This window comes from Equus caballus, chromosome X, assembly GCF_041296265.1.
Source record: "Equus caballus isolate H_3958 breed thoroughbred chromosome X, TB-T2T, whole genome shotgun sequence".
NCBI classification, from domain to species: domain Eukaryota; kingdom Metazoa; phylum Chordata; class Mammalia; order Perissodactyla; family Equidae; genus Equus; species Equus caballus.
Window position 1 is genome coordinate 41,036,101 of NC_091715.1, and position 20,331 is coordinate 41,056,431.

A 20,331-nucleotide genomic window follows, 5' to 3' on the forward strand; every position below is an offset into this window, starting at 1 on the left:
AGGAATGAGATTTGGCAGGAAGGAGGAGAAATACCCTCTTGTAGGCAAAACAACCTGGGTAATGAGGTAGAAGGGAGGAAAAGGCTACCAAGAAGATGAATTGGGCCAGATCAAAGCATTGGGACAGAACAAGGGACCAAAGAAGACAGGTGATATGTGCTGAAATGGTAAAATAAGAGTTTCTTGGAGAGTCTTTAGGTTACCTGTAAAAATGGTGCCTGTTTCCTAGGGCAGAGCAGGAGTACGAGGACTAAGCATTTCTTGGCCACTCAGCAGTATGAGGATTGCAGGGCCAAGGGGTGCTCTGTTGTGACCTAGGATATATGAAGCTCGAGGAACCTTAGCAGAAGACGACAGTCGGAAGAAAGGAATCATCCTTTATGTGAATGTGCTAAGCTTTCCTTGGAATCTTTCTCCTCCTAATGTGTCTTTTTGGTGATTTCCAAGCAGATGACCCCAGTGGAAGATATTGACAAGGACCACAATGATCCATTTTTCAACTCAATATATGCCAAGGATATCTTCAGTTACATGAAGGAGAGAGAGGTATGTAGGTGCCTGGGAGTGGGCAATGATTTCTAGTTCTCATTTCTTCGTCACTCCATCCTACAAATGCAAGTTGAAAGGGGAGGTAATAACGATGATGAAAATAATAGCAGCAACAACTGACGTCTACTGGTAGCTTACTGTGAGTTATACATTGTGCTAAGAGATTTATAGACATTATCTTAATTCTCCCAATAACTTCATGATGGTAGGTATTATTATCTCCTTTGAATAGTTGGAGGAAACTGCTCAGAGTCACACAACTAGTGTGTGGTAGAACTGAGATCTGGACTACAGTCTGATTACCTTGAAGACCATAAGCCTGCTGCACCTCTAATTGCTGAGGAGACAGTCTCAGATGCAAAAATGATCAAGTAGTCTCTTTCTGAGTGGCTACTCTTAGAGACCTTTTCCCTTCTCTATGTAAGTTTCTGGCACCGTATGTAGAATCACACCCTTTCTTTCAGCTCTCCAACCTGGCGAAATTTTCTTGCTCCTTTGAAATCTGCTAGTCTCCTTTACCAGTAATATTCATCATTCCAAAATTTCTGTCTCTTTCAATGGAACAGATGGGACCAAGATTATCTAACAACTAGAATTTTAGCAGGCCATGTTTAGTGGAGAGAATATCTCATCTTCTCTCTAGAGACATAGCATTTGATTAGCTGACTCCAGAGCCCATACTCTCTCTAGTATACTTTGGAGGAAGTAGAGAGAACTTTGATGTAGTAAAAGTGTGGGCTTTAGCTCCGCAGTATCAGATTCACTTGGGATCCTGTTAGAAATGCAGAAATGTAGCCCTACCCCAGACCTTCTAAATTAGATTGTGAATTTTAAAGATCTCCAAGTAGTGCATATGCATGTTAAAGTTTGAGAAGCACTGCTCTCCATAGCATGGTATTGTGCTTTAGATGGAATTGTAAAGAAGGGGCAGAACCTCTTTGGTATTCGGCTATAGTCATCTGTATGTTCCTGCCCATATTCCGTATTCCCCCTGGACTCCTCAGCATCCACCCTGACACTTGAATATCATGTGTGTCCATTTCCCAAGAATAACTGGAACTTGTCCGGAAAAGGATAAGGATACTTTGATCTGCTCCTATCTGATACTATTGTCTGAAAATAATGAGTTAGAACTGTTAAGAAGTTAATTATGTCGTTACATTTTTTTTTCTGAGATCTTAGTTGCAAATAGTTTTTCTTAAGTTACAGCTTTTGAACTACAAGGAGAGTTTATTTGTTAACATTTCTTTCTTATTACTGCCAGGAAAAGTTCATACTTAAAAAATACATGAATAGGCAGACTGACATCAGCAGTGACATGAGGGCCATTCTTGTGGACTGGTTGGTGGAGGTACAGGTAAGCCCGGCAACTGCAGCTTTAAGGAGCTGCTGTTCTCTCTTGATTATTCACAGAGCATCTCCGGGTGCCAAACACAGTAAAAATTTACTGGGTCTACAGAACTGAATAAGCCATGTTCCTGCTTTCAGGGAGCTTGTGATCTAGGGGGCAAGATAAGACATACAGACAGATAAGTACGATACAAAGTAGAATACACCAAGTGCCATAAAAATGATATAAATAAGATACTGTGAGCACCCAGTGGAAAGAGAGATTATTTCTAGAAAAGTCAGTGATGGTATGGTAGTTTAATCATTTTCAAAATCTTCTAAAAGTCTATCTACTGATTTGGATAGGGGCCAGTGACAGTCTTCCAAGCTTTGGGTGGGATGGGTAATAAGAAGGACAGTGTGGCACCAGATATGGCAGTGGCTATTTGTCCAGAGTTGGATGTTGAGGGAATACTGCTATGAATACTTAATTATCACTTTACACTAAGGAAAGATAGCCCAAAATAGTACCTGGCACATAGTAGGGAGTCAGTGGATATTTGTCGAATGAATGGAATTGAATGGATTGCTATGGAGTTAGCAAGGAAATACAAGGCATAGTCTATGCCCAGCAGAGTCTTACTGTATAATTGGGAAGAAAAGGTAATCTAGTTTAATATCCTTTAGGTACCAGAGGAGTGGCTCAGGCCCACTTTGGAGTGACAGACCAGAGAAATGTCATAGAAGTGGTATATTTGGATATCAGCAAAGCATGAAAATGTCCCTCATCTTATGGAAATGATGAGGAATAGTAAATTAGATAAGAGTAGAATTTGGCTAGATCTTAAGTAAGTGAAACTGATCCCAAAGATTGCTGATCATTACCAAGCTAGAAGGAGATTTCTAGTGGACTACCAGCAGACTTTGTCCTGATCAATGTTTTTATTAGTCATGTAGATGAGAACAGAGAAGATCTACTCATCAAATTCACAGATGGCATGAAACTGGGAGTAGGGATAGGAAATAAATGGATAACAGAGATGAAATATTTCTACCAGCTGGAATGATGAACGAATCTTTTTGAAAAAAGCTTTTGTTATTTTTATTGCACAAAAATTCACATTTATTTATTTATTTAAAAAAATTTTTCTTTTTGAGGAAGATTAGCTCTGAGCTAACATCTGCTGCCAATCCTCCTCTTTTTGCTGAGGAAGACTGGCCCTGAGCTAACATCCGTGCCCATCTTCCTTCACTTTATATGTGGGATGCCTACCACAGCATGGCTTGCCAAGCAGTGCCATGTCCACACCCGGGATCCAAACTGGCGAACCCCGGGCCGCTGAGAAGTGGAACATGCGCACTTAACTGCTGTGCCACTGGGCCCGTCCCAAATTCACATTTATTACAGTAAAGTAAGAAATTATAGTTACCCATGATCCCACAACCCACAACCACTGTTAACATTTGTGTGTGTATATGATCTCCCTGCTTTTAAAGTGGTGGTTATCTACCAGGGGTACAATTCTAAAGCAAAGATGACACAATCACAGATGCCCAAGTCCCATCCCAGACTTATCAAATCAGAATGTGGGGTTGTGGCCCTGGCACACATATTTTTATAAAGCTCCACAAGCCATGCTAATGTATACCTTTTGATAAAGAATCACAGTTCTAGAAAATATATATAGTGTTGTTACAGCTTTAATTTTTAAATAATCAGACAGTAAAATTGACTTTTGATATACAGTTTTATGAAATTTTAACATTTGTTTTGAAAAATACGTTCACAAGAAGTTGCCAAAAATAGTATAGAGAGGTCCTGTGTACCCTTCACCTAGTTTCTCCCAATGGTAACATTTTGCATAATTGTAATATATCACAATCAAGGTCCATAGACCTTATTTAAATTTCCCCAGTTTTACATGCACTTACTTGTGTATGCATTTAGTCTGTATAATTTTATCACACATGTAAGTTTTGTAAGCACCGCCACCACCACCACAGTTACGACACAGAACTGTTCCATCCCCAGAAGGATCCCTCGTGTTACCCTTTTATAGCCATAGCCATCCCCCCTCACCTCGCCTTCCTGTCTCTGGAAACTCCTAATTCTCCATCTCTATAATTTGGTAATTTCACAAATGTTATATAAATGGAATCATATAGTATGTAAGCTTTTGAGATTGACTTTCATCACTCATCATCATTCCCTTGCGATCTATCCAAGTTGTTGCTTGTGTCAATAGTTCATTCTTTTTAATTGCTGAGTAGTATCCCATCGTATGGATGTGCCACATTTGTTTAACCATTCACCCATTGGAGGACATCTGGATTGTTTCCAGTATTTTTTTTTTGAGGTAACATTGTTTTATAACATTATATAAATTTCAGGTGTACATCATTATGTTTCAACTTCTGTGTAGATTACATCCTATTCACCACTGAAAGTCTAGTTTCCATCTGTCACTGTACAAATATCCCCCTTTATTGCTTGCACACTCCCCCCACCCACATTCCTCTCTGGTAACCACCAATCTGTTCTCTTCTGTCTATGTGTATGGTTGTTGTTGTTTTATCTTCCACATATGAGTGAGATCATATGGTATTTGTCTCTCTTCATCTGACTTATTTCACTTAGCATAATACCCTCGAGGTCCAACTGTGTTGTTGTAAATGGCAAGATTTTGTCTTTTTTATGACTGAGCAGTATGCCATTGCCTATATATATTCACACATACCACATCTTCTTTATCTATTGATCCCTTTAGAGGCACTTAGGTTGTTTCCAGGTCTTGGCTATTGTGAATAATGCTACAGTGAACATAGGGGTGCATATATCTTTTTGAATTAGTGTTTTCGTGTTCTTTGGATAAATACCCAGAAGTAGAATAGCTAGATCATATGGTCGCTCTATTTTTAATTTTTTGAGGACTCTCCATACTGTTTACCGTAGCGGCTGCACCAATTTGCATTCCCACCAGCGGTGTATGAGGGTTCCTTTTCCTCCACATCCTTTCTAACACTTGTTATTTCTTGTCTTTTTAACATTAGCCATTCTGACGGGCATAAGGTGATATCTCATTGTAGTTTTGATTTGCATTTCCCTAATAATTAGTGATGTTGAACATCTTTTCATATGCATGTTGGCCATCTGTATATCTTTGGAAAAATGTCTGTTCATATCCTCTTCTTTTTTTGACCGAGTTGTGTTTTTCTTGTTGAGTTGTATGAATTCTTTACATATTTTGCATATTAACCCCTTATCAGATATATGATTTCCAAATATCTTCTCCCAATCAGTAGATTGTCAGTTGGGATGTCAGAGTTGTGTTCATGCTTTTGCTGCTGCTACCAGGCTCTGAGCCGTGGCCGGGTGCCCAGGATCATGGGGCTCTACCTCTGCTGCTGCTCTGCTCCCCATGGCCACAGGTGCTGCCATGGCTGGCTGGCTGGAGTTGCACATGCACCTCTTCTGCTACCCACTGGGTTCTCTGGGACTGGCAGCAGCTAGCTCACCGTGGCCTGGGGTCCAGAGTCCTGGGCACTGCCTCTACTGTTCCCCTATTTTGCCTCCTCTTGTGCTCCAATCCACCCATCTTTGTATGTACCAATGTGTGGATCTCTCTGGAGTCCTGATGCCTTGGGCACTGTAGCCTTTGTTTGGTTATGGATGTTTTATTCTCTGTAGATTGAAGAGGAGAGACAAAAGGATCCTCTCATGCCACCATGATAATGATGTCACCATTTCTAGTGTTTGAGGCTGTGAAAAGAACTGCTATAAACACTCATGGACAGGTTTTTATGTAAATACAGTAGTCCCCCCTTATCCACGGTTTCGCTTCCTGTGGTTTCAGTTATCCAATAATATTCAGTTATTCAGTTGGTCAGCCATGGTCCAAAAATATTAAATTGAAGATTTCAGAAATAAACAATTCATAAGTTTTAAACTGTACACTGTTATGAGTAGTGTGATGAAATTTCACACTGTCCTACTTCATCCCACCTGGGACATGAAACATCTTTTTATCCAGCATATCCAAGCTATATATGCTACCTGCCCGTTAGTCACTTAGTAGCTGTCTTGGTTATCAGATGGACTGTCATGATATTGCAGTGCTTGTGTTAAAGTAACCTTTATTTTACTTAATAATGGCCCCAAAGCACAAGAATAGTGATGTTGGTGATTGAGATATGCCAAAAAGAAGCCATAAAGTGCTTTCTTTAAGTGAAAAGGTAAAAGTTCTCAACAAGGAAAGAAAAAAAATTATATGCTAAGGTTGCTAAGATCCATGGTAAGAACAAATCTTCCTTGTGTGAAATTGTGAAGAAAGAAAAAGAAATTTGTGCTAGTTTTGCTGTTGCACCTCAAATATGTATATAGGAAAAAAACATGGTATCCATAGTGTTCAGTACTATCTGTGGTTTCAGGCATCCACTGGGAGTCTTGGAACATATCCCCTGTGGATAAGGGGGGACTACTGTATAAGTTTGCGTTTCTAACATCAATACCCAGGAGCGGGCTTGCTGGGTTATGATAAATGTATGTTTAACTTAATGAGAAACTGCTACAGAGTGACTTACTATCTTGTGTTCTCACCTGGAATGTATGAGAGCTTCAGTTTCTCTGCATCCTTGTCAGCACTTGGTATTGTTAGTATTTTTTTTTTTATTTTAGCCATCTAATAGGTGTGAAGAGGAATGTCACCATAGTTTTAATTTGCATTTCCTCCAGGGCTAATAATGTTGGACATCATACTTATTTGTCATTTATAAATCCTCTTTGGTGAAGTTTCTGTTTAAGTCTTCTGCCCAATTTTAAATTGGGTAGTTTATTTTCTAAGTGTCAAGTTATGAGAGTTCTTCATATGTTCTGGGTAAAAATCCTTTATCGGATGTGTGATTTACAAGTATGTCCTACCAGTTTGTAACTTTTTTATTCTAACCTGTGTCTTTCAAAATCTTTTTAATTTTGATAAAGTCCAGTTTTTCAGTGTTTTCTTTGTGCATTATGTGTTTTGTGTCATGTCGAAGAACTTTGCCTAAACCTAGGTCATGAATATTTTCTACTGTATATATATTTTTAAAGATTTCTCTTTTAATTTTTTGGGGGGAAGATGAGCCCTGAGCTAACATCTGCTGCCAACCCTCCTCTTTTTGCTGAGGAAGACTGGCCCTGAGCTAACATCCGTGCCCATCTTCCTCTACTTTATATGTGGGATGCCTGCCACAGCATGGCTTGCCAAGCAGTGTGTAGGTCCATACCTGGAACCCGAACCGGCGAACCCCAGGCCACCGAAGCAGAACATGTGAACTTAACTGCTGCACCACTGGGCCGGCCCCTATTTTCTACTATATTTTATCTACAAGTTTCATAGTTTTAACATTAAATTCATAATCCATTATGAGTTAATTTTTGTATAACTGGTGAGGTTTTTGAAGTCACAGCTCATTTTTCTGCATATGAATGTCTAACTGTTCTGACCCCAATTTGTGGAAAAATATACTTTCTCCACTAAATTGCTTTTGCACCTTTGCCAAAAATCAACTGGTCTTATTCGTGTGGGTCTATTTCTCTATATTCTGTTTTGTTCTGTGTCTATCCCTTTGCCAATATTGCACTGTCTTTATTTCTATCGTTTTATGGTACGTCTTAAAACTAGGTACCATGATTCTCCCAACTCTGTTCTGTCTTTTCTTTTTCAAAATTGTTTTAGCTATTCTAGTTCCCTTGCCTTTCTATATAAATTTTAGAATCGATTTGTCTATATCTACAAAAAACTCCTGCTGGGAGTTTGATTGGGATTGAGTTACATTTTGTGCAGAAAAAAGTTAACATAACAAGCCTCAGACTGCTATCCTTAGACAGACCTGTTTGCAAGGCTGGCCCTTGGCTGGCATCTGGGAACTTGACTGGTAAACAGTTCCCTAAACTGCTGTAAAACCCTCCCTAAGTGATATCTGTCCCTCAACTCTTAGTGCAAACGATGTGGTTTATCCTGAACACCTGCTTTCCTTCTGGGAGTCTGGAAGGTTGGTACACACTAGGCAGAGAGTGTTTACATGACCAACCTTGGGCACCAAGTCATTTAATGAGCTTCCCTGGTAGACAACACTTTACCTGTGTTGTCACAACTCATTGTGGGAGGAATTAAGTGCATCCTGAGGACTCTACTGGGATAGGACTCTTCGAAGCTTGCTTCTGGTTTTCTTCAAACTTTGCCCATGCTTGTTTTCCCTTCACTGATTTTGCTTTATATCGTCTGCTATAATACAATAATACAGGGGCTGTTCTAAAGGAGAGTCCATTGGGGGAAAATAACAGTTCAGGTTGGCAACGGCTTCTCATTGGCTGAGCTGCAGCATTTCTCATTGGCTGGGCTGTCACCAGGTAGGCAACATCATAGCCATGAGTATGACTATATGCTGAGTCTTGTGAGTCCTCCTAGGAATCACTATACGTGGAGGTGGTCTTGGGGACCCCCAAAACACATCTATAGGTGAATTTGAATAGAATTGACATTTCTTCTGTGTTGAGTCTTCCAACTCCTGAATGTGGTATGTCTCTCCATTTATTTAGGTTTTCTTCGATTTCTTTCTTTTACCATATGGATCCTGTATATATTTTGTTAGGTTAATACCAAAATACTGTCTTTTTTTGGAGCTATTGTAAATGGTATTTTTTTAAAATTTAGGTTTTCATTTTTACATTGCTACTATGAAATATTGGTATTTGTGTGTTGACCTTGTATTCTATGAACTTGCTAAAACTCACTTATTCTTAGGAGTTCTTTTTTTTTGGTTGATTTCTTGGTGTTACCTACATAGACAATTATGTCATTGTGCATTTATTTTTTCCTTTCAAATTTGTTTGCCTTTAATTTCATTTTCGTGTTTTATTGTACTGCCTAGGACTTCCATTATGATGTTGAATAGAAGCAGTATGAGTGGACAGCCTTGCCTTGTTCCTGATCTTAGGAAGAAAGCAGTTAGTCTTTCACCATTAGTATGATCTTAACTGTAGAGTTTTTGTAGACACCCTTGTCAACTTAAAAAGCAAATTCGCCTATTTTACCCTCAAAGTGAGTTTATTCAGGAATAGCCAAAAGAATTGCAATTCAGGATGTACACCCTATGGTGAACCATAGGCAAATCTGGAACTCAAAGTAGGGGAGCTTGCTTTTATAGAGAAAAGGGGGAAGTGGGGAGGGGCTGTTCTAAAGGAAAGTCCATTAGGGGAAAGTAACAGTTCAGGGTGGCAATGGCTTCTCATTGGCTGAGCTGCAGCACTTCTCATTGGCTGGGCTGTTACCAGGAAATCTTCCCTCAGTAGTAAAGTAGTTGTACTTCCCATAAAAGATGCAAGTGTACATCTCTTCCTGTTTGGTGTAATTGACAATGTATGATAGGGCATGAGAGCTCCCCCTATAGGCCTTCCCAATTCCAATTTAGTTAAGATTTCTTTTGTTAATTTCCACATTTTCCCCATTGATCAAGATCTTTCTCCAAAAGCATCTCTGATCAATAGGCGGGTTCTCTGTGCATAGTGGTCTTGTCCCTAAGTGCCAGGAAGGATCTTTCCTGGTTGAAATGTTTCACATTGGAAGGGAATTACATAATGATTGGAAACTATATAGGCCACATTTTGGTAACAAGGAAGGTTAGGAAGGAGAACTCTCAGGCATTTTCCATCTAAAGTCTATATTTCTCCAAGGTTGTAGGCATTGGAGATCATCTCAAAGTGCTGAGCCAGCATCACCTTATTGGGCATGTCATTTTTACAGAGGTTCAACAGGCAATAGGCACAGAACTTCACAGCGAGTATACAGAATAAGATTAAAAGTAATACTATAAGCCCAGTTTGCAGGATGGTTCTAAACCAGGAACCCAGACCTGAAGGTAACCAGATGAACAAATCAAAAGACAGTGGATTGTTAGATGCAATTTGTTGTAGCCAATGTGCTTTCTCTCTAATCTTATGTAATTGGGTTTCTACTTCCCCAGAGGCATTTATCCATGTGCCACAGGAGGTGTTTGCCACTGCACAGACACCTCCTTGTTCAGCAAGTATATAATCAAGGGCTATATGACTATTCAAGACACCCTGATAAATGAGTTAAGTGACCATTGCTAAGCTGAAATTGCTTTGGCTGTGGAGTTGGCCAACTCTTCTAGAATCAGGGAGAGATTCCTGATTATTTGTTTGTTGGCACTCACTCCAATCCATGGGAAGAAAGCTCTTCCCATGGAGGCAAACCCAGAGTCATGTATGCCTCCTGGAAGTTCTTGTTTGGAGTGACTGCAGGGATTCAGTGGGAGAGACCGGTGAGAGGTAGATTCTTGTTTATACAGAGACAGTGAGTACAGCAAGGGCACACTGTCCTTGTATTCTCCAGCTATCAAGGCAATGAGTTGCCCAAGCATAAAGGCCATTACTGAGACCTCCACAAATGAAAATGTAATCAAGTTTGTACATAAGGCTCCTGCATAAGTGATGCAATCGATGGACTTGTTCATCGGAATAGAGGCATTAGCATTATATAACCAAAGCTCACATACTATGTTGTTACATACCAAGAGGTTGCCTAAATATATGGGTATATGGAGAAATTTACAGATGGCCTGGGTTATATTGGCTGCCCCACAGAATTTTTCATACAAATATTCAAAAGATCTTATTTTCCCCTCCCAAGGCTGGGTTAAATTAAAACAAGAAATGAGTTTAGGTGGACTTAGCACCCTGAGTTGGTAAAATGGGCCCAGCAGAGCAATTTAGACAAAACAGCATCTGGAATCCCAGTGAAACTACTTATAGGGTTAACTAAGGGATCATTACTGTCTTTGACAGATGGAGGTTTCTGATGGCAAATCCAGTAATCAGAGGGGTTTCCCCCTTATGCAAGGGACTGGGAAATCTGGACAAGGGCATTGTCCTTCCAGGAAAGAGAGGGAGAAAATAAAGTAAGAAACAACAGCGGGAAGAGGGTATACAGGCCTGGTCCAGTCATCTTGGGAAAGCTGTCTGCCTCAGAGGTCAGCTGCTTCTCTTCCTAGTCAATTTGGTTTGGAGGTCTCCAGCATTTGTTCAGGACCAGATGTCAGATGGAGCCTTCTTTGCCCGTGAGAGGTGTACCCAAGGCTCAAATCCCTGAAGTTTGAGTGCCATCTAGGTAGTGAGGAGGGCCTAGTATAGTCCCTTCCAAGAGATTTCAAGGGCAGTAAAATTGGAAACATCAATTTGGAGTATTGTATCCAGACATTTAAGGAAACTGGAAGAATTTAGGATCCAGTCCAGCTTTCAGGTATAACAAAAGCTTAAAGACAATTAATGGATTAGAATTTAATATCTACAAAGGTGCAAACATAATTTCTCTCTTTACAATAACCCACTTTTTAAAATAAAGATAATCATAGTAAAACTAATTTGTTTTTATTAAACTTGGCCTGATTATTTATATACATCCAGCCAGAATAGTGATTGACCATATAAGCTCTTTTAAAAGATTCCTTTGCTGAAACCTTGTAAACAGGGCACTAGGCCAGTTTTTCAAGCAGTTCCTTAAAGCCGTCTGGTCATTTCTGAGTCTATGTACATCTTTCATGAATATAACATTCTAGCCAAAGCCTTGGTAATGTAGCCAATATTTCCAATTGTGTCCTGCTACAAGGAGAACAGACCCTCACTGAACCCATGCAAATACATACAAATGTTATCATGAAAAGAATACTTAGGAGTTGCTGAATTCCGAAGGGATCAGGCAAAGAGAAAAAGATAAATGTTTCAACCCTTATTGCAAAGATACACTTTAAAAAATTGCTGTAAATTATAGAATAGCTTAAAGGGGAGGAGATAAAGGGGTCCTTTACATCTGGAAAACAAAACATTGAAGCAATGAGTCCTTCATTTGAGTTCCCAAAACTCCCACCCAGTTCAGTGTTATGATCTTAAAGTTATCAAACCTGTGTTCCAGAGTACTTGTCAAAGTCTTTTTCATGAATCTCTTTGAAAAAGAAACATATTTTTAAAAGCATCAGAGTAAAACAATAACTGTCTGTAACTGACAAAAGGCTTTTTTTAAAAAAAGGCAATGGGTAGGGGCCGAGTGTCTAAGTTCGCACCCCCACTTCTGCTACCCAGGGTTTTGCTGGTTTGGATCCTGGGCATGGACGTGGCGCCTCTCCTCAAGCCATGCTGAGGCAGCGTCCCACATAGCACAACCAGAAGGACCTAGAACTAGAGTATACAACTACCTACTGGGGGACTTTGGGGAGAAGAAGAAGAGAAAACAAAAGATTGGTAACAGATGTTAGTTCAGGTGCCAGTCTTTTTTAAAAAAAAGGCAATGGGTAAATACAATTGACAAGAAAAATTTGGGTATTTTTGTGACACATTTTAGACAGTAACTGGAATCACAGGTTATAAAATATTAGGACATACCAGATTTTTAGGAATTTAATACAATTTCTAGAACACATGTTAGTAACATTCACCCATACAATATAACCTAAAAAGGTTTATCACTTATTCAACCAAGCTTCTTATGTAATTTGACATACCAAATAAGCCTAATTAATGTAATATCTCTTTTTATAAGGAGAGGGAGTAAATCTTTTGAAATGTCCAGGTGCCCTCTGGAAAATCCCAAAGTTACATCCAGGTCGAAAAGATGTCATTTAGAATTTGAATATTTTAGGAAGCTTGTCAAAAATATCAAAAGGTTTAGACACTTGACCAAATAGGATCACAGAGCATTATGAAATAATACTTAGGTATCTACTTAACCAAAGTAACGATAACAGGTTTCAAAGGCAAATACAAAAGGTTACATAGTTGTAAGCAAAACTTAACTCCTTCAATACGAAGATGATTGCATTTTCCTGAGTAATTAAAGACCTGGTACAGTTATAAAAAACAACACAGGAAATTATTTTGATAAAACATAAAATCTTTGTTTTCTAGGTGTATTGCTTAAAGGCAAAGAAGCTTTCACAGTCTGTTTTACCAGCAGACTGATAGCCCAGGAAACCTTGTCCTTTCTTCAGAAAAGAAAGCTAGATTTTAATTTTGCATTGGCTTATTTTGATATTAAAATTTATTCGTTCCAATCTTAGCCAGAACTGACCACTCATAAAATTCTTTTCCTAAGATTCTTTTCTTCTACAACTTTCTTTTTACAACCAGATTTTGTCCTATGTTTTCTTCTTTCCTATTTTGAAATAACCAGCCTCCCTTTAGGGCAACTGTCCCTCTGAAGTGTTATGCCCATTTGTACTTTTACCATACTGAATGAAAGTGATTATTTTCTATAATCTTAGCAACATAGGATGTTATATTTTTTGCCATCTGATAATTGAAAATTTTTACTGTGTTATTTTAGGTTGATGTACAGGAACATTTGCATTTAAGTGGTCAGGTCTATCTATTCTTTCCTTTATGGTTTTAAGATTTGTTTCTTGCTTAGAAAAGTCTTCTCCAGTCATAATTATATAAATGTTCCTCTGAACTTTTTTCTAGAACATTTATAGTTTCGTGTTCACATTTAAATCTTTATCTGGAATTTGTTTTTGTGTCAGCAACAATACACCTTCCCCCAATCATTATCCGCTTATTCTAATACCATTTATTGGTTTTCATTATCCACTGGTTTGAAATGATATCTTTAATCACATATACTTGGGTTTGTTTATGGTCTTTCCAATTCTATTCTTCGGTGTGTTTGTCTATTTTAACATCAGTAGTATGCTGTTTTTATTATTATGGCTTTGTAATACATTTATTGCCTCTTTTGACAAAATATTTATGATTGTCCTTACACATTAATTCTTCCAGGTGAGCTGTAGAATAATTTTGTCAAGTTTTCAAAAATAGCCCAATGGGATTAGTTCAGGGAGAACTCATGGATTTCGCAGTGTTGAACTTTTCAAGCCAGTTGTATTGTGTTTGTGTAGTTACTACATCTTCTTTTATAATTTTAAGTTTTAAAAGATTCTCTTTATATTGGTCTGACTGACTTAAAAAGGTTTTTCTTGGGGATTGAAGAAATTTTTTTAATGTTATAGGTGTTATCCTTTTTCCTTTAATTTTTAATTTATTGCTGATATATTGGGAAAGCAATTGATTTTGTTTTCTGTATTTACTTTGTATTCATCTACTTTGCTGAACTTAGTTATGGTTTATTTAATTTACTCTTGAATTTGATGTGCTTATACTTTATTTAGAATTTTTGCTTCTGTATTCATAAGTAAGGTTCCTTTCTAAGTCTTTGGTGAAGGGTGCTGTCTTTATTAAGTTGTGGTACCAGGGTTACCCTAGCTTATTGATATAATTAGGGAAATTTTCCTACAGTACTAAGTTTAACACAGGAATTATATTTTCCTTGAAGAACTTGCCTATGAACCCATAGATGCCATTTATATGTGTCATTCTTTGATAACTTTTCTAATAACATTGATGGCTATTGGTCTACTAAGGTTTGAGTCATTTTTATAGTTATATTTTTCTAAAAAATTATCCATTTCATGGATATTTTCATAATTATCGTACATTTTACATGATATTCTGTTATGATCCTTTGTAATTATTTCTTTTCTCATTCATAGTGTTGTGTGTGATGTGTTACCTTGCTCCCGTGTGCTTGAGTGCATGTACATGCTCTCTTTTCCTCAATTTTACTTGCAAAAGATTCTTTCAGTCCTCTGGTCAAAGAACCAACCCATGGAAAAATGTGTAACTTTTTCTTTTTAAAAAATTCATCAACATCTGCTTTCATCGTTATTATTTTACTAAGATTTATTTTGTTAGATTTCTTTAGCTTCTTGAAATGAATGCTTAGTCTATTCTAATTGTTTCTGACTTCATAATAAAAGTTCCAAAGCTATAAATATTCTTCTAAGTAAAAGTTCTGACCTTATCCCATTAGTTTTGAAAATTGTGTTGTAGTTATTTTTTCTCAATAATCTGTAATTGCAATTTTTATTTCCTCTTTGACCTAGGTTTTATTTTTTTCTTTAAGAATAGGGCTTAGTATGTTTTTCAAATGCTTTGCTTTTCTTTAGTTGTTTGGTTTATCCTTTTATTGCCAACTTCTAGATTTATTGTATTGTGTATGAAGAATGTGACCTGAAAGATAATTTCTGCTTTTCTTAAATTAATGAGATTTTCTTCATGGGTTCAGATATAATAGGTTTTTATAGATGATTCACTCGTGTTTGAAGAAAATATGTATTCTCTATAGGGCACAAAGATCATTATAGCAATTAATTTTGTCTTAATAATTATATAATTTATATGCTAATTTATTTTTTCTGCTTAACTTATCAAAGTCTAAGCAGTGTGGTAACCATTCACAATCATTGTTATTTAGTTAATTTCTCCTGCCATTTTTTCACCCCCTCCATCCCGACTTAACATCTCTGCCCCATACAATTTTTTTGAACTACAAGATTAATATGTTTATAATATGTGTGTATGTATTCATATATATTTGTGTATGTGTGTTTGTGTATGTATATGTATAAAATCAATAACTCTTTTCCTCTATTCTTATTGTTCAGAAGTAACAACTACAAATAGTTTAGGATATATCCTTCCTGGTCTTTTTGTGTGTGTCTTATCACTTTTATTAAGTTTTTGACTATCATTTTAAAAAAATCTTAAATTATATGAGTAATATATGAATGCAGACACATACATGCATATATTCACATATAAAAATACAGCTTTATAATGAGTGTGGGCTTTATGATACTTTTGTTATATGAATAGGTCATGCTGTACACACTGTGGTGCAACATGCTCTTTTCTCTTAAGTCTTAGTAATCTTTCTATATAAGTATAGACCTACCTCATTCTTTTAGACTGCTGCATAATATTCTATTATATGGATATAGTTATTATTTAATTACCCATCCCCTTTGGTGGACCTGATCTACTAATTGCCCCTCAAATAAGATAACTTGCATACTTTTAGTTTATTTCTTCCTCTATTTTTAGTCAAATAATCTAAACTTTTAGATCCAGATTATTATTGTTTAATATATTTTGTTGTTAGTGCTGTTGAGTCAATTCCGACTCCTGGTGACTCTGTGTACAACAGGGCCTGGTCTTTTTGCTCCATCCTCTCACCTTCCCATATTATATCAGATAATGCTCCACTGCTGTTCATAGGGTTTTCATGGCCAATTTTTTCAGAAGTAGGGGGCCAGATCCTTCTTCATAGTCTGTCTTAGTCTGGAAGCTCCACTGAAACCTGTCCACAATGGGTGACCCTGCTGGTGTTTGAAATATCGATGACATAGCTTTCAGCATCACAGCAACCTGCAGCCGCCACAGTATGAAAACTGACAGACAGGTGGTATGGTTTCCTGACTGGAAAATGAACCCAGGCCGTGGCAGTGAGAGCACTGAATCTTAACGACTAGACCACCAGGGCTGGTCATTTAGTACGTTATGTTCCCTATGAATAACTATTTTTTACATTTCTCGATGTAGCTCTGTTTTCCTTAATTTGGTCCAGTATATTGTGGGTCCTTTCAATCTGAAGGTTCAATCTTTCCTTGCCTCAGAGAAATTTTTATCTATTATTTCTTTATTATTTCTCTTCTGCCTTCTTTCATTTAGATTGCCTGTGTGTGTTTGTGTGTGTGTGTGTGTGTGTGTGTGTATCTCCAGAATCTATTCTCCTTGTGTCTCAAGTTTTATATTCAACTCTCTTTTACCTCTCAGTTCTGGGAGAATTTCTTAAAGTAGCCTTTGGAATCATTGGTTTTTATCACAATCTGATATACTGTTCACTGCCTCTATTACTTTTTTAATTAAGTAATTACTTTTTCATCAGAAACCAATCTTTCTGGATCCCAAAGTGTTCTCTTTTCATAGATTCAGTGTCCTCTCAGATCTTGTTGAGAGTATACTTTTTGAAAAGTTTATTCCAGTTCTTTGGAGTGAAAAGGTTTCATAAGTAGGCGCTTGCTCTGGTCCCTCGGAACATTTCTCCTTGAAAAATCACTTGTTCTTTTTCATACATCTGGTTGATTTTCTGTTTATTCATCTTTGTGGAAGGTGGTCTTTGAGTTTTGGACTTTGAGATGGGTTTTGTCAGATTTGTCTCTTAGTCTGAAAATAAGAGTAATCTTTATGTTTTCTTTATTTTTGACTTATTTATCACTTTCCTTTTGTTTATTCTTACCCACCTCCAGATAAGGAGAATAGTTGTTATGATGAATTGGAAGAGCGTACTAGCCAAAGGCAGTCATGATGGAGAGAACTTTGCTACTATACTCAAAAGCCTCTTGTCCACATTTGGTCTAACTGCTTGAAGTCACCTGGAGCGCTGCCACTCTTCTCTAACTGGCACAAAGATAGGCTCTTCATTTGGTGCCTGATGGACAGAAAACCATATCATATGAAGAACAGTTAGAGGAAGTCAAGATATTTGTTCTAGAATGGAGATTTATAGGAGACATAATAACTGTCTTCAGTGGCTGAAGGGCTGTCACAAGAAGGATTAGACTTGTTCCAAATAGTCCCAAGTGGTGAATTCTGTTGGAAGAGTACTGTCTTAAATTCAAGGAAAGAGGATTGCTATAACTGACACAGCTGCTGATTTAAACATTTATTGACTCCATATGTCAACCATTCATTCAGATATTACCCGCACTTTTAGATGTTACCATTTGATAATAATGTGCTGCGTGGGTGGCCGAGTGCCTATGGGAGATTCTGGAAGGAGGCTGTACAAGCACTGGCTTTGTCATTTGCTCACAGAGGCATCATCCTCAGAGAACTGCTGCTTTCCCTTCCTAGCCTCATGTTTTTTGGTAATTATTTGCCCTCAATTTCTTGATACTTAAGGTGGTAGTCATTACCTTTCATCTGCGTGAACTCTCCCCATCCGTTTCTTGTGACATTCCTTTGGAAAATCTAGTAGGCAGAATAGAATGTCCATATCCTAATCCCCAGAACCTGTGAATATATTACCTTACATGGCAAAGGGAAATTAGACTATGGAATTAAGATTGCAGTCAGCTGAATTTAAGATAGGGCGATTATCCTGGATTATCTAAGTGGGCCCAATTTAATCACAAGGGTCCTTAAATGTGGAAGAGAGAGGAAGATAGTAATACAATGTGAGAAAGGCTCGGCTGGCCCTTGCTGGCTTTGAAGATGGAAGGGACCGCAAACCAAGGAATGGAGGCAGCTTCTAAAAGCTAAAATCACAATTCTCCACTAGAAACTCCAGAAAGAAACACAGCCGTGCTAACACCTTGATTTTTTTAGCCCAGTGAGTACTATTTTGGACTTCTGACCTCCAGATCTGTAAGATAATATGTGTTGTTTTAAGCCTCTAAGTGTGTTGTAATTTATTACAGCAGCAATAGGAAACAAATAAAGACAGATTTGTAAGATCCAAGGCCGTATCCCAGGAACAGGAAGAACAGCTTCTTGATATTTCTGTTATTCAGAAACTTAATGTATTTATGCTGAACCAATATCTTCAACCATCTTTTGATAATAATTTGCCTATGCAAATATACGTCCATTTCTCTAATGCTCCTTATTGATCTACTTTTTGGTCATCTAGGCTCCAGTCAGTAAAATTAGCCTTATTGTAGGAGTAGCCTTCTATACACAGGGAGGCCCAATGAAGTAAGTGGAGCTTACAGGGAGCATGATTTCTACTCATTAGGGAAGAATTTTCTGTTAAAACCACTCAAAGAGAGACTGGGCTGGCTGTATTTGAAGGTTCTGTGTCAGAAATCGAACAACTATGTGGTGGAGACATTAAAGAGGGGATTCGTGCTTTTGTTGAGGTGTTGAACTAGAATCCTAAGAACCTAAGGGGCTGTGAGGAAGAAGCATCACTGAGGACTGGGTAGGACCTCTGTGTACAGTGCAAATTGTGCCTACACTCGGCCTCCAGCCAAGGCAAAACCAGGCAATGGAATCCAGTTCATAGTCTGTTTGCCAAGCTGTGCATTCTGGCTATGAGGCTGCTGTGCCCTGAGGCAGGGGCACCTTTTGCTAGTTCATATAAAGGTATTGTCCACTTGATAAGATGTGTGCTTGTAACACTGCATTCACCCGAAGAAGGCAACTTTTTTCTTATTTACACCAAGATGCTATATGGGCCAGCACTAACTCTGGGACTAGGGCTATAGGAGATGGTTTCTTGGAGTTGGTGAAGGCAAGACAAGGATAAATAAGAGAGAGAAGGGAAGAAGAGTTATACTACTAATGCTTTAATCTCATTCTGGCTTCTCTAACCCCTCAGCTCACTTCCAAATAGTGCTATTGGTACTTGATTCCAGTCCATATATTCTAATAGCATATCTAGTTGGGAAGATAAACTAATGAATGAATAAACTAATAAGCAAGTCTCTGTATAAGGTAGTAGTGTTTTGTGCCAGTCTCAGCCTACTGATAACCAACATTGTGGCTGGACCGGCCCTTGTGGTTCTCATTATGATTGCAAGACACCCTTCAGCAATAACCATCTGGAAACTTTGAAAAAATAAAGGTTTGTTACTTACAGGACATGGAAATTACACAGCACACTTGAGGCCACACAGTGAGGTTGCAGGTACAGAGAGAGAGAGAGAGAACGAGCTTGGGCTTTTGCTTTTATTGGGGTCAAGGGTGAGGGCCTAGGGTTTCATGGGCTCACTCTTTATTGATAAATTTAAGGCATAAGAGTGGGAATTTAAAGCCTGGAAAGAGAAAAAACAATATACCCAAATGATCAGTTATGAAAACCGACCAAGATCTCTAGAACAAAGGAGCTTCATTGGTGGGAGTTGGCCTAGCTCTTTACCTAGTTGTGTGGCTGGCAACGTGTTTACTTGAGATAGCCATGTTTGAAGTGGATGCCTTGGCAATCAAAGCTTAAGTCAGGCACTTGTGTTACAAAAAGAAAAAAGCCAGCTGTCAGGGTTTACACTACAAGTAGCAAATGGGGAAAGCAAGAATCTAAGTATTGGAGATCAAAGCGAGAGGGTGTGTTTACTCAAGGTACTCACAGAGAAGCTGGAGAATCTCTCTCTGGTTTCTAAGACTGGTTACCCATGGAAATATGTAGGGCTAGATAATACCAGGGTCTTAGCTGAAGCAGTTCCCGTATTCATGGAAGAGTCCCAGCTGTCCAGGTCTGGTAGCTCCTCTGTCCTCAATGTCACAGACCAGGTAGTTAGATCTATCTGGATGCGGCTTTGGAGCTGAACAATGTGTAGGTTCCTTCCTTGTTTGTGTATTCTTCCAGATGACCTTTGAGATGAGTCATGAGACCCTGTACTTGGCAGTGAAGCTGGTGGATCACTACCTTATGGAGGTGATGTGCAAGAAAGACAAACTACAACTCCTTGGTTCCACTGCTTTTCTGATTGCAGCAAAATTTGAGGTGAGCCTGAGACCATGGGACCTGGAGAGAACTAACCAATCAGGTTTCTAGCTAAGCTGGA

At 38.2% G+C, this 20,331-nt stretch overlaps 1 protein-coding gene across 6 annotated transcripts in view; it reads left to right on the plus strand.

Moving 5' to 3' along the window:
- CCNB3 (cyclin B3) overlaps window positions 1-20,331 on the plus strand; it is a 55,242-nt gene that overhangs the window by 26,980 nt on the left and 7,931 nt on the right. For 2 of the 6 annotated variants that reach the window (XM_070256687.1, NM_001434502.1), the window contains 3 exon segments: window positions 451-546; window positions 1,814-1,906; window positions 20,133-20,270. In XM_070256687.1, coding sequence (XP_070112788.1) covers window positions 451-546; window positions 1,814-1,906; window positions 20,133-20,270 — 327 coding nt within the window. 6 annotated transcript variants of the gene reach the window in all.